This window comes from Scyliorhinus canicula, chromosome 4 (genome assembly GCF_902713615.1).
Source record: "Scyliorhinus canicula chromosome 4, sScyCan1.1, whole genome shotgun sequence".
Lineage (NCBI taxonomy): Eukaryota > Metazoa > Chordata > Chondrichthyes > Carcharhiniformes > Scyliorhinidae > Scyliorhinus > Scyliorhinus canicula.
The window spans coordinates 191,555,712-191,571,499 of NC_052149.1; the positions used below are offsets into that span (position 1 = coordinate 191,555,712).

Sequence of the window (15,788 nt, forward strand, 5' to 3'; positions counted from 1 at the left end):
TTACAGAACTCTCAAGTATACAACTGCTCTCTATGCCTGACACTCTTCCAGCTCTCTCCTAACTCTTAACTCCTAATCATCTAATCAAATCCCAGTATCCTCGAGTCACATGATGACTGATCTGTGGTTCCCTCTAGTGGTAAGAAGCATTATCATTAACTTGTTAACTCTTTACATCCCAGTCAATATACATATAATTACAGTGACTAGTGGTGTACCACAGGGATCTGTGTTGGGGCCTCAATCATTATGCATTAATGACTTGGACTATGGCATGGAAAGTCATATATCCAAATTTGTTTTTGGAATTTGGATTTGAGGCATTAATAATTTTAAACAACAGAGAGATCCAACACACACAAAAACCCCACAATAACATACCCGACTCCCCCAGCCCTAAACTCTGATTACCCATACATTAGATTCCCTGCCCTTATTTGTCACTTCCATGCCTCCCCCACGCCCCCCCCCCCCCACCCCGCCCCACCTCCTGCTGACGGTCAATTCTCCTTGAAGAAGTTGATGAACGGCTGCCACATCCGAGCGAGCCCTTGTAATGAACCCCTTAAGGTGAACTTAATCTTCTCCAGCCTAAGAAACCCTGCCATGTCACTGACCCACACCCCCAACTTTGGAGGCTCCGAGTCCCTCCATCCCAGCAAAATCCATTTCCAGGCCGCCAGGGAGGCAAAGGCCAAAACGTCAGCCTCTCTCCCCCCCTGGGATCCCGGATCTTCCGACACTCCAAACCTTGCCATCTCTGGACTCGGAGTCACCCTCGTTTCCAGGACCTCTGACATGACATCTGAAAATCCCTGCCAAAATCCCCTCAGCCTCGGACACGCCCAAAACATATGTACATGGTTCGCAGGACTTCCCCCACAGCATCTACACCTGTCCTCCACCTCCTCAAAAAACCTAGTCATCTGGGCCACAGTCATATGAGCCCTGTGGACCAACTAGAACTGGATCAGGCTAAGCTCTTCTCAGGGCCTTCTCGCATAACTCGACTTCCATCTCCCCACCCAGATCTTCCTCCCACTTCCTTTTCACCTCCCCAATTGGAACCCCTTCCCACTCTATCAGTTCCTTATATATTTCTGAGACCGTCCCCTCCCCAACCCCTGCTTATATCCAAATTTGTTGATGCTACAAAATTAGGTGTCATTGTAGACAGCCGAGATCAGGGTTTTTCAAACTCAGGGACAGAACCCACTGATGGGTTGCAGGCGGGTGTCGGGAGTGCTGCGGAGGATTGATCGTGGCATTCCCGATCGTGGGAGAAGCACCAAAAGACCACGACCGGCTTTTCACAATGCCAGCCACGACCGGTTTTTAAATTGAGAATGCTGGCCGCAATGGCCTATAAATGCCAACACTGGAGTCTTGCCACCAGAAGCAGCGACAGAGAGCAGGTCACATGCCCAGCACATACGCTGGCGTCACGTGCCCTGTACGTCTGTGCCTTGGGTGCAAAGTTAGAGGAGCAATTCCTCCATTTTGTAGCTGTAAGCAATAGGACTATTTGAAGAAGAACTGAAGATGGATCATTTTGTAATAAAGAAGAGAGGGCCAGAGTCACAAACAGGCCAGGATCCAATAACTGAATCTGCTGGAGAGAGCTTCCAGGAGAGTCCATGGCAGGACAAAGCAGTATGTGAGCTGCTTCCCAGAGCTTCAGGGCCCTGGTGACCAACTCAATGATAAGAAACGGAAAATGGGAAGAAAGCAGTATAAAGATGATTTCTTGAGGTATGGCAATGTTAATTTTGCCTGGCAAATTAAATTTTAAAACTCTAAAACCTTCAGAGGCATTTGAAGACTAAAGTGAAGAGTCGGAGGACAAACCTCTTGATTTTTTTTCAAAGGATGCAGCAAGGATGCAGCAAGAATTTAAATCATCAGCTGAATTCCTTTTTTTTAGATTTAGAGTACCCAATTCATTTTTCCAATTCAGGAGCAATTTAGCGTGACCAATCCACCTAACCTGCACATCTCTTGGGCTGTGGGGACGAAATCCATGCAAACACGGGGAGAGTATGCAAACTCCACATGGACAGTGACAGAGCCGGGATCGAACCTGGGACCTCGGCACCATGAGGCAGCAGTGCTATCACTGCGTCACCATGCTGCCCTATCAGCTGAATTACTGAGCAGAAATATAACAGTGAACGACAAAGCAAGTGAGATGATGAGGACCAAGGACCCACCTGTCACATTAATGGGAAGCAAGAATATTATGTCGCGAAGGTTAGCCGGCGTGGGTCGCGAAGGCTGGCCGGCATGGATTCTGAAGGTCAGCCAGTTGGTAAAAGTGGGTCCCAGGAAAAACGGTTTGAGAAACGCTAGCCTAGATTATAGCATAAAACAGCAAGGAGATATTGACAGACTAGGTGAAAAGGCAAATTTGTAGCAGACGGAATTCAATTCAACAAGTGTGAGGATATCCATTTTGGACCAAGAGAGGATACAGCAGAGTACTTTCTAAATGGAAAGTGATTAGGTACAGTGGATGTCCAGAGCGACTTAGGGTTTTCAGGTGCATATATCCTTAAAATGCCACAAACAAGTGCACAGAATTTTCAAAAAGGCTAATGGAATGCTTGCATTTATATCTAGAGGTTTGGGGTACAAAGTCACCAAGGTTATGCTGCAGCTATACAAACTCTGGTTAGACCCCACTTGGAGTAATGTGAGCAGTGCTGGGCGTCCCACCATGGGAAGGATATTTTGGCCTTGGAGAGAGTGCAACATAGGTTTACAAAAATGGCACCTGGACTACGGGGGTTAAGTTACGAGGAGAGATTACTCAAATTAGACCGACTTTCGATTGAATGTCGAAGGTGAGGGGGTGATCTGATCAAAGTATTTCAGATATTAACAGGGAAAGACGGGGTGGATAAAGATAAACAATTTCCACTGGTTGGAGATTCTAAAACTAGGGGACATAGTCTAAAAATTCGGGCGAGACCATTCAGGAAAACGTTAGGAAGATCTTTTTCACACAAAGAGTGGGAGAGGTTTGGAACTCGCTCCCACAAACAGCAGTTGAAGCTAGAAATCCGAAGTAGATAGATTTTTGTTAAGCAAAGATATTAAGGGATATAAGCCAAAAGCAGGCTTTTGCAGTTAGGCCACAGATCAACCATGATCTCATTCAATGGTGAGACAGGCTCAAGGGGCTGAATGGCCTACTCCTGTTCTTATGTTCCTAAGCTTCCTAAAGATGTTGGAGGGGGGAACATAATGGGGATTGGGTTTGATGGGATGTTGGAAGGTTGAAATAATGTGAACTATTGCACGTATATAGATGTAAAGGTGTTATATTGAAAATTTGTTAATAAAAATGCATCTTCTTTAAAAGTCCCCTGACCTGTCAGAGGCACTAAGCAGAGTGCGAGACCTCCAACCGAGTAGTCTCCACCTCCGGGCTATCAATGAGGTATAGGCGATAAGGTCCATCTGTACCCCAGAGTGAACTGCCAGCAAGTCCTAAACCCAAATAGGCTGAACAGCGGGCATGGCAGTAATTCTAATCAGAGAATTTTAGACATGGTGTTGTTCTAATTTCTTCATCTTTAGCACATGTGCGCTATAAGAAATAATCCCCCCCCCCACCTCCCCCCGAGGATGGCCTTAAGGGCCTCCTACAGTGTGGAAGGGGAGATGGAGTCGGACCTTCGCAAAATTTTTAAAATTGGTCAGTAGAGTAGTATTCAAACCTCCAGGGCGGATGTTGGATGGGGCCGGACTCCAACAAAAGATCAACAAAGTGTGGGGTGCCATTACCAATGGTTGCCCAATCTAGAATGAAAAAATCGATACGAGAGTGCACATGGTGAACATGAGAGAGAGAAAAGAGAAATCCCTGTCATTTGGATGTAAAAAAACACCAGAGGTCTACCCCTTCCATCTGAGCCAAGAGGGGACAAAAGATTTGGGTTTTGAGCAATGCAATTTTTGAGTCCAGAACACAGTTCAGGTCACCTTCTAGAATGAGATGGTTTGTGTTGAGGTTGGGGAGGGATGATAATAAAGATCTGATGAAATTCATATCAATCCAATTAGGGAAACAGACATTGACCAGAACTACTGGGGTGTTTAATAGGGAGCCGCAAATGATTATATACCGACTGTTTGTGTCAGCCACAACCTGGGATGAGGAGAATTAGCATCTTTTGTTGATTAAAATCGCATGCCTCTGACCCTGCTATTAAAACTAGTATAAAAAGGGGCAGCACGGTGGCGCAGTGGTTAGCACTGCTGTCTCACGGCACCGAGATCCCAGGTTCAATCTGTGGTGATTGTAGATCTGTGTAGATGCAATACAACTGAGCAAACACTAGAGGGAGCACGGGAGAGCTATAAATACAGAGGAACAGGAAGTGAGGGCACACTTCACAGAAGGGGGAACTGGCAGCAAGACACAACTGGCAGCAGGACAGGCAGGCAGCATTGAGGTAGCTGGATGTTAAGCTCTGAAGACAGAACAAACTCACAATAAAGCATCTTCTCCAACTTTGAGACTACGAGCTTTATTAAGACACAAGGAACAACACATGGTACCCAGGAGTGGCTTCAGACGCTTACTACAAGATTACTCAGCTACAGACACAGAAAGACCAAAATGGCAAGAAGAACTCCTACCGGGCATTCGACTTGGGAAGACCTCGCTTATTCGATGATGTGGGTTGGAACCCCACCTCAGCTGGATTTAACTGGTAATGAGAGTAATGTCTGGAAAAGATTTAAACAAGTGTTCGATATATATATCATAGCTAATGATTTAGCAGCAGCCTCAGACGAAATGAAAATAGCACTGCTCATCGCAGGACATGAAGCTAGAAAAGTATATAATGGCTTTAAATACTCGAAAGCTGAAGACAGCAACAACTTACAAATAATACTAAAAAAATTTGAAGAGTACTGTATGGAATTTGAACAGCACTGTATGCTCAGAGGCCAAACTGCACAGGGACTGAGTGATACAAAACTCAAACAATCACTATCAGAACAGAAAGGGTTCAGTCTAGAAATCGCGAGTGAAAAGTACAGATCAAAAGGAAACAGTAACTTGAACTTCTCACATAGATAAAACGCTGAAATCCAGTTGAGATCAAAAGGAAGAAGTAACTTGAATTTTTCACAAAGACAAAACGCTGAAATCTAGTTCAGATCGAAAGGAAAAGGTAACTTAAACTTTTCAGAAAGAAAAAACGCTGAAATCCGCTGTAAAATGGCGTCGGAGCACATTTTACAGTCTCGGGGCGACAAAGGACGAAATTCTGCGCAAGCCACGCATGCGCAGTGGACACAAAAAGGCCGAATTGCGCATGCGCAATTGATTCCTACGCTTGACGTCACGAGTGTCATGACGTCTGAGGACCCGGACCATGCCCACTTAAAAGGGAAATGCCCGAAAATTAAAAACAAGATACTTAAAGCTTTAAAACCCAATTTTCTTACCTCAAAAGACAAAAAAATGCCTGAACTTACACCAGCAGTTGAAAGTAACTCTCACAGCACCCTGGAACAAGCAGTCTGCACCAATCCGAAGCAAAAAAAGATGATTTGTTTTTATTCGGATATGCTGATCACAGCATCAGCAACACGGTCGCAAAGCTCAACACGACTCTACTCGTGGTAGATTAATCCAACACCATGGTGCCATGGCAGATCGTCGATACATTGGATGACAGCAATACCCAAGACGAAGACGACGTCACACAGAGAGCACAGAAAGACTCCACAGAGAGAGCGATGACAGGCTCCACAGTGAGAGTGATGAAAGACTCCACAAAGAGAGTGACGCGAGCCTCCACAGACAGCCCGTTGAAAGACTCCAAAATGGAAGCAAGCAAACACTCCCTAGCGAACACCATGCATGAACAAGACCATGAAGGTCAACCCGCCGTACCTGAGCAACCGCAAGCAGACTATGGAAGTCTACCAAGCTCACATAATCAAGAAGAAGACAATGTAAATCTACCCACTGCATGCAAAAACAGTGACAAGGTGATCACACTCGACATACAGGAGGTGCAGGATCACAGCGAGACTGACAGTTCTCAGCTCGTCTGTACAGAAGCACAGAGTAGGGCCAACCAAGAGTCCAGAGAGACCACGTCAATAGAAATCGTGAAGAATTTGACTCCAGAAGAGGAGCACCAAGAAAGCAAAGAAGAGGAATCAAATCCACCACAAATAACTGATGTCACCAGCATCAATGCAACATCAGATCATTCTCACCATTCTCGAGACGAAACGTTCAATGTAACAGATTCCACAAAGGACAATCGCACCAACAACTGTGACAATGACTCAAATTATCCACACGGAACACTCATTGAGCACAACAAAAAAAACAAAAACCACAAGAAGCAGAGCAGAAACAAGAACGGCAACAGCAAGAACAAAAGCAACATGAAGTGCGATAAGAACAACAAAAATCGCAAGAAGCACTGCAGAAAAAAGAACAACAGCAACAACAAAACCTACAGGAAGAACAACAAAACCAACAAGAAGCATAACAAAGACAACAACAAGCACAAGAACCAAGACAGAAATGACAAAAACAACAAGAACGACAATGAAAACAACAAAGACAGTAACGACAAAAACAGCAACACGAACAACAACGAAAACATCAAAGACAGAAACAACAACAATGAAACTACGACTTGTACAAAATGGTAGGTACAACTCTGCACATGAAGGACAATGCCACAGCACACTGCAAAACATTGACAAGACTACAAACATGCCATGGGATGACAACGAATCTCACAAACTCACATCTGCTCCAGAACAAGCAAGCACACCAGTTTTCAAGGCAGATGACACACTAAATCGATACCACAAGCACAAACAAAAAGTCCATGTCAGTCAACATCAGTGGTTCGACCATTCAAACACCTCGGGATGACGTATTGGTTACTTAAAATAACAAGAACACCGACAACATTCACAACGGAGTTGCAATATCAATATCACCACGTCAACAAAGAAAAAGAAAAAACGCAATGAACAAATTCATCAAGTTTGGACTCATAAATGTTTTTATTAAGATTGGGCTCATAAATATAAATTGGCTTTGTAAAATATGCAATAGCACCATCACTTGTATAGATACACATATCATAAGTAATCTAACTGATTTGTACAATTTTCTTTAACGATGTACAGAAAATATGTAAAGAAAAAAGGGGGGATGTGGTGATTGTAGATCTGTGTAGATGCAATACAACTGAGCAAACACTAGAGGGACACGGGAGAGCTATAAATACAGAGGAACAGGAAGTGAGGGCACACTTCACAGAAGGGGGAACTGGCAGCAAGACACAACTGGCAGCAGGACAGGCAGGCAGCATTGAGGTAGCTGTAAGTTAAGCTCTGAAGCCAGAACAAACTCACAATAAAGCATCTGCTCCAACTTTGAGACTACGAGCTTTATTAAGACACAAGGAACAACACACAATCCTGGCTCTGGGTCACTGTCCGTGTGGAGTTTGCACATTCTCCCCGTGTTTGCATGGGTTCCACCCCACAATCCAAAGTAGTGCAGGGTAGGTGGATTGGCCACACTAAATTGGCCCTTAATTGGAAAAAATTAATTGGTACTCTAAATAATTTTTTTTTAAACGTGAATAAAAAAACATTCACAGCTGGTCTGATCTTTAATGCATAAATGGGTTTCTTGCAAAAAAAACAAATCGGAATTTAGGCTCTAATGAACTTGACCGTTTAACCGCGCCATTTAAACCCCAAACTTTCCAGGTATTCAGTCGGATTGGCAGATTGGCAGCCATTGCCAAGGAGGATGTTAAACAAGGAGCTCTGAGAAGGCAAAACAAGAAGGCCAACCCAAGATGGCCACCGAGCCAAGTCAGATGGCTCGACAAACGCAGCCCAGCAGACACCTTCAACAAACTGAAACTAAAACCCACCACACAACCCCCCCCCCAATCCAAATACACCGTCAGAGTCAAGTACAACCATACCCTAAAGCAAATGGATCGGTAGCAAACAATAACCTAAAACCTACAAATAACAGAACACAACTCAACACAAACTCTAAGCTCATTTTTAAAACTATTATGAGCAGCAGAAGACCCTTTAAAATCACTCCCATTAATGGGTCGGCACGGCGGCACAGTGGTTAGCACTGCTGCCTCACGTCGCTGAGGACCCGGGTCCGATCCCAGCCCTGGGTGTCTGTCCGTGTGGAGTTGCACATTCTCCCCATCTCAGCGTGGGTCTCACCCCCACAACCGAAAAATGTGCAGGGTAGGTGGATTGGCCACACTAAATTGCCCCTTAATTGGTTTACAAAAAAGAATTGGCCATTTTAAATTTAAACAAAAAAAAAATTGCCCCATAAACTAACACACCTTGTTAGCAGGGAGATTCCCAACTGGGGAGTAAAAGACTTATTTAACTTAGAATGCCATGGGCTGCACAGTGGCACCTCTATATTCCGTAGAGGTCACACAGAATCCGATAGTCCTTATACCGAGACCTCTATGAAGGTTATAACACTCCACCACACCCCCCCCACCCCCCCCCCCCCCACCGCGCATTTTTGCGCCGAGCGCTTGAGCGGGGCCAGTGAACACAATGATGGACAGTACCTCCGGGACTTGGTCCAAGGATTCAGGAATGCGGCTGTGGAGATGATCCACATGTCGATTTTACTTGTGTCCTTGGTCCAGTCTCGACCAACATGACACCAAGGGATCCACAGGGCCCCTTCACAAATTGTCTACACGTGCGCTGGATCCCCGAGGGCGAATGTGCGTAATGGCGTGCTTCGTCCTGCGGCAGCCTTGGTCCCAACCTGGATCTGGCAGACCTTCCGCGGGATAACTAAACTCAACCGGGTGTGACCCATCAGTAATTCGGCTGGAGCGACCTCCGTTGTAGCATGCGGTGTCGCCCCGTAGCAGACGAGGAAACTTTATAATTTATACTCGCTGCTCCGCCATCCGAGACTGCTCCCTGGAAACAAGGCCACGAATCCCCGCGGTTAGTTACTTTATACTCACCACTCCGCCATCCGTGACTGCTCCCTGGAAACAAGGCCACGAATCCCCGAGGTTAGTTACTTTATACTCACCACTCCGCCATCCGTGACTGCTCCCTGGAAACAAGGCCACGAATCCCCGAGGTTAGTTACTTTATACTCACCACTCCGCCATCCGTGACTGCTCCCTGGAAACAAGGCCACGAATCCCCGAGGTTAGTTACTTTATACTCACCACTCCGCCATCCGTGACTGCTCCCTGGAAACAAGGCCACGAATCCCCGAGGTTAGTTACTTTATACTCACCACTCCGCCATCCGTGACTGCTCCCTGGAAACAAGGCCACGAATCCCCGAGGTTAGTTACTTTATACTCACCACTCCGCCATCCGTGACTGCTCCCTGGAAACAAGGCCACGAATCCCCGAGGTTAGTTACTTTATACTCACCACTCCGCCATCCGTGACTGCTCCCTGGAAACAAGGCCACGAATCCCCGAGGTTAGTTACTTTATACTCACCACTCCGCCATCCGTGACTGCTCCCTGGAAACAAGGCCACGAATCCCCGAGGTTAGTTACTTTATACTCACCACTCCGCCATCCGAGACTGCTCCCTGGAAACAAGGCCACGAATCCCCGAGGTTAGTTACTTTATACTCACCACTCCGCCATCCGAGATTGCTCCCTGGAAACAAGGCCACGAATCCCCGAGGTTAGTTACTTTATACTCACCACTCCGCCATCCGAGATTGCTCCCTGGAAACAAGGCCACAAATTCCCGAGGTAAGTTACTTTATATTCACCATTCCGCCATCTGAGACTGCTCCCTGGAAACTTTAATTCTTTCACAGTTTTTCTCTGTCCAACCCTCATCATTGCCATGTCTGACCCTTGTCCAAGCTGTTGGTTCGCACAAATTCATTGGCTTCCTCCAAGAGGTTAAAGCAATGTTCTTTCTTCTGGTACATGACCCAGAGCCTGGCTGGAAACAGCATAGCAAAATGTACCCCGTACTTGTACAGGGCCAACTTCGCTTGGTTGAATTCGGCCCTGCGTTTTGCTAGATCTGCCCCAATGTACTGCTAAATTTGGATTTTATGTCCTTCCCGGGTGCTTGCTTTCAATACAATGGCCAACCTTCTTTCTTGATTTGCGCGTAGTTTTTATCGGTGCCCGCCAAAGCTTGAGATGCAAAAACAATGGGGCGTTCCGATCCATAGTCTATTCAGTGGGCGAGGACATCCCTGACCCGTAGGGGAAACATCACACAGCAACAAGATTGGATGGGTCAGCAGAGGGATGATGACAGCTGCTTCTTGACCGATTTGAAGGCTGCAGCTTGGGCCTAGGACCAGTCTCAACATTGTCCTTTCTTAAATAGCCATGGGGGGGGACAAGGTGCTGCACAGTTGGAAATTTGAATGGGGCGGATTATCTTTGGGCCTTCAGGAAGGTCCAGTTCTTATTTTTACTTTTTTTCAATATAAATTCATTTTTTCCTATTAAGGGGCAATTTCATGTGGCGAATCCACCTAACCTGCACATCTTTGGGTTGTGGGAGTGAAACCCGCGCAGACATGGGGAGAATGTGCAAACTCCACACAGACAGTGACTCAGGGCCGGGATTCGAACCCGGGTCCTCAGTGCCGCAGTCCCAGTGCTAACCACTGCGTCACATGCCCCCTGGGAAGCCTAGGTCTGCATCCACCTTGGACCATGCAGCATAAGGGACAGGTCAGGCGTGAAAATGGCATGGTTGTGCCAATCTAATGTGGGGCATGGACCCTTTAATGCTGCCCAAACCCTCCTGATACAGGGACGGACAGCCAGCCAGGACACCTTCAGTGCCATGCAGGTACATGTGGCAAACCTCTGCCAGTCCAACTGGTGATGGCGCAGCCAATCAGGCCCCAACAAACTCAGACCACTGCCATGGACGGCCACCAATGGTACATGTACCATCTGCTGCCATATTCAACCGGAACAATGGAGGTATTTGCAATTGCCAGCGGCTCTCCTGTGTACATGGCGAGGTGGACATTGGTGTCCCGAAGGTCAGTGCCTGGATGCCCAAACGTATCTGGTCAAAGGTACGGCGGTTGACTATGGATACCACTGTTGCTGTGTTGAACTCCATGGAGATGGAATGCCCATTCACCTGTAACGACAGTTGAATTGGGACGGCTTGAGTGAAGCCATGCAGTGTAGTTGGTGATAGGCACCGTCGTCGTTGTCTAAGGAGTGGGCCGCTTCCCGGGTCAGGTCGAGCAGTGAATGTTTAAGCGGCCAAGACTCAACATCGCCATTCCCTGAAGTTCCTGGACCCCTTGTTCCGGGCTCTCTCAGCAGAGTGCGGTTTCCACAGTTTCCACGGGGTGCTGCAAGGTCAGGTCAGTCATAGCCAGTAGTTTGCTCTGCGTTTCAGTATCGTGGGTTCCGCAGACAAATCAGTCTCGCAAGGACTAGTTGAGCGCAGCCCCACATTCACATGTCTCAGCCAATTTCCAGAGGCGGGCCAGGAAGTCGCTTGTAGATTCCGACTGACCCTGGGAGGCCTTATGGAAATGGAAACACCTGACGATCAAAGGAGGCTTTGGCTCAAAATGCTCCCCTACCAGGGCCACTAAAACAGCAAACCACTGAGAATTCGGCACATCTGGATGGGTGAGGCTCTTTATGAGGCTGCACGTAAGCCCTCCGCAAGCCATCAGCAAAACAATAGTTTGCCGTTCGTCCCCCAGGATCGTGTTTGTTTGAAAAAGAATTTGCAAGCGTTCCACATACTGCCCCCAGTCACCAATACCTGCTTAAAATGGCTCGTTTTCCAATATGCGGCATTTCGGCAGACTGATGCAAGGCCTCTTGAGGCCTGTACAGATGGGTCCAGTGCATAGCCCTCGGCACCAAAGGCAGCTCTGCTTTATTCCCGTCTCCAATGTAGAATCTGCCAAAGTAGCAAGCATAGACAAGCATGTAGAAAATAAAGACTGGGTTTATTTATTTATTTATTTTTTATAAATTTAGATTACCCAATTATTTTTCCAATTAAGGGACAATTTAGCGTGGCCAATCCACCTACTCTGCACATCTTTGGGTTGTGGGGGCGAAACCCACGCAGACACGGGGAGAATGTGCAAACTCCACAAGGACAGTGACCCAGAGCTGGGATCGAACCTGGGACCGCAGCGCGCGAGGCAGCTGTGCTAACCACTAGGCTACCATGCTGCCCTTGACTGGGTTTATTTTGATGTACAACCAATAACCTCCACTCCCTGAAGGGTCTCCCTCCCCAACCTGCACCCAGGTCGGGGTTTATATACTGGTGAGGTTTCACCTTGTTAAGGGGGAAACCCTGCCTCCAGTTACCAGGGAAGTTCATATTCTGTGGAGGTCACAGGGAATCTGATCGTCCTTATACTGTGACCCCCCACGGGGGTTATGACAGCCATGAAGGCGACAAAGTTGTGCCTAATGGTCATAACGAAACAAAAAGAAAATAGGTTTTTGAAAGAGCGAACAGTAGAAATCCCTCATAGAGAACTACGGTGATCAAGCAAATAACGCATACAACAGGCACGAGAAGTCTGTTCAAACCATAGATCAGATTAAATGCAACACAAATTGCGCTTTTGGACAAAGGAGTCTGCATTTTGTGGCGAACCAAAAAAGTATTTTTCACGGAACGTCACTTGGAAGTCGGCTGGGTAAATCATCCCAAAGTTGATTCCATTCTTGCACAGGGAAGATTTCACTTTGTTAAAGGCGGCCCTTTTCTTGGCTCAGTCAGCACTCATGTCCTGGTATAATCTGATGGAGTAAACTGATTCACACGTAAAATCCCAGTGCTCTCTTGCCCATCGAAGCACCAACTCTTTCTCCTTAAAGCTGTGAAACCTTGCGATTGCTGCACGTGGAAGATCTTCAGAACGAGGCTTGGGTTGAAGTGAACGATGGGCCCAGTCTAATTCTGAGGGGTTGGAAGTACATTCCCATCCGCCATTTTGTAGAACAAGTCTGAGAAGGGCAGCACAGTGGGTAGCACTGTGGCCTCACAGTGTCAGAGTCCCAGGTTCGATCTCCCGCTTGGGTCACTGTCTGTGCGGAGTCTGCACGTTCTCCCTGTGTCTGCATGGGTTTCCTCCGGGTGCTCCGGTTTCCTCCCACAAGTCCCGAAAGGAGTGCTTGTTAGGTGAATTGGACATTCTGAATTCTCCCTGTGTACCCGAACAGGCGCCGGAATGTGGCGACTTGGGTTTTTTCACAGTAACTTCATTGCAGTGTTAACGTGAGACTACTTGTGACAATAAAGATTATCATTAAGAAGTACTGAGTAGAGTGCGGCCTTCAATCCCCTCCGGTAACCCCACAACATGAATCTTTTGTCTTCTGGGTCTGTTCTGCAGGTTGTTTAGCTTAGACGTTAATGCGCTGTTATCAACAACGGCAAGGCCGGACTCCAAGGAGGTAATCATATCGCTATAGTCAGACAATGCAGTCACCATGCCCTTGATTGTGGCTCCTTGTGCTTCCAACAGTCAGGGTGTTGATCTCGAGAGCTGAACGAATGAAGTCCAAGGCCTCCTCGATTGATCTTTTAAGAGCCAAAGCCAAACGTTGTCCATATTTCTTGAGCTCAACCCCCAAAACATTGCTGAGTGCTTTGGCCGTTAGTGGAGTGGCTGGAGAAAAAGCGCAGATCAGGCAGCATTTGTGGAGAACAGAATAAACGTTTCAAGTTGATCACTTCTGATGGAAGGCCATTAACTGGAGTTTCTTCCATTTCTCCCTCGACAGATGCTGTCTGACCCGCTGAGCACTTCCAGCACTTTCTACAAATAAAGAAACAAGTTATTTTATAATGATCAGTTACATTAGAATTGCTGGTATAAAAGATTAGCAGTGTTCCTTTCATTGATGATTCAAAGTAATATTATATACTCCAAGAAACTGTTTTTAGAAATAGTGCTGTAGTTGTTGCAACATGGAAACAGGCCACTTGGCTCAACTAGTCTATGTCAGCATTTAACCTCCACATGAGCAAATAATTCTAATCATTTACCCATCCTGTTCCCTTATCTGCAGAGAGAAACAGAGTTAATGTTTCAGGTCATTGACCTTTTGTCAGAACTGGCAAATATTAGAGATATAAAAAATTGTAACCAACTATAGAGGAAGTGAAAAAGCAGGTTAATGACAAATGGGAAGGTTTATGATGGGCTGGAAGACGGAGTGATTAAGTAACAGAAGAGATGGTGGTATGCGTGAAAGGGAATGGTAATGGGACTGGAAATGCTGTTTATTTATACTGCAACGGTAAGGAAATCACTTCCTGCATATGCTCAGTGGCAGCCTCAGTGTCGGAGTATCAATTGGCAACATTAACAGCAAGCACGTTGGCTTGACACTGGCTAACAATGTAGTTCAAGTCACCAATTTTAGGTATGTGCAGCCCTTAACCAATTATAGGTCCTTGTATCTAGTCCACCTTTCGTTCAGTAGCTGTAAAATATGCTTCTGACAATTCAGTAAATGAGATTCACAACTTCCAATGTGGATTATTGCTTGTAATATTTAGTTTAAGACCTTAAAGTCAAAAGATATTTTTTGACAAATATTTCAGGAAAAAAATCCATTGCCCAATGTGGGACTCAAAATGTGGGACTAATCGAGTTAACCAGGCTGCAATAAAGTTCCCTTCACAAAGCCTTAAAGCACTCAATCTTGCCTCAGGAAGGCTTTAACTTTCATTTTTAATTTTGATCTAAGTCAATCAGTGGGACCCAAAGCCGGGATTTAAAATTAGTAATGTGCAAACTAAATGTTGCAGCATCATTCTGAATATTTTAAATAAGACCCAAACCCTTTTTCTTTTTTTAAATAAATTTAGAGTACCCAATTATTTTGTTTACCAATCAAGGGGAATTTAGCGTGGCCAATCCACCTAACCTGCACATCTTTGGGTTTTGGGGGTGAAACCCAGGCAGACACGGGGAGAATGTGCAAACTCCACACTGACAGTGACCCGGGGCCGGGATCAAACCCGGGTCCTCAGGGCTGTGAGGCAGCAATGCTAACCACTGCGCCACCGTGCCGCCCTAAGATCCAAACACTTGCTTCCAGTCAAAGGCATCAAGAGCAGCATAGGTCAGGTACAAATGGGCAACTATTCCTGACACCTTTTTGGTCGGCGGGAGGAGTCATAATGGACAAGAAACAAAAGACGGGTCTATCGGGGTTGTAAATGACAATGGAATAATTACCAGCATCTGCTGATGGGAAAAAATGGGAGCAGGTCGAGGTGCAGTTCTGCCGGCTTCATTAGAACAATGCAGTAGGCTGAGGACAGAGTGGGTGTGGGGCAGAATAAAGTAGGCAACCAGAAGCTCAGGGTCATTCGTGCAGATTGAATGTAGCAGGAAAGCAATCACACTGTTTAGCAGCAGCATTTTGTTCAGACACTGAAACAATTGAATTTCATTCTTCTTGTTAGATTGAAGAAGGAATTGATCTTGCTCAGCACTGATGGGCCAGATAGAAACGTGCTGAAGTTCAAACCTCCAATGTGCTTCACCATAGAGGATGCTCAATACCTGGTTGAAAAAATTGACAGAATACTTACTGGTAAGTGTTTAAAAAAGGAATTAGTTACATTCTTGTAACAATGTTTCGAGTGGGCCATAGCTTTTTAACAACTAGCCATCCCTTTATCAGATCTTCAAATGAAAACAAATAGGAAATAAAAAGGATAGGTTTACTGAGAATGAAA

The 15,788-nt window shown here is 46.0% G+C and overlaps 1 protein-coding gene across 3 annotated transcripts in view; it reads left to right on the plus strand.

The window, feature by feature from the left end:
* phykpl (5-phosphohydroxy-L-lysine phospho-lyase) overlaps positions 1-15,788 on the plus strand; it is a 116,304-nt gene that overhangs the window by 94,134 nt on the left and 6,382 nt on the right. For all 3 annotated transcript variants that reach the window (XM_038795756.1, XM_038795755.1, XM_038795757.1), the window contains exon 11: positions 15,513-15,643. In XM_038795756.1, coding sequence (XP_038651684.1) covers positions 15,513-15,643 — 131 coding nt within the window. The remainder of the gene's footprint in view (positions 1-15,512; positions 15,644-15,788) is intronic.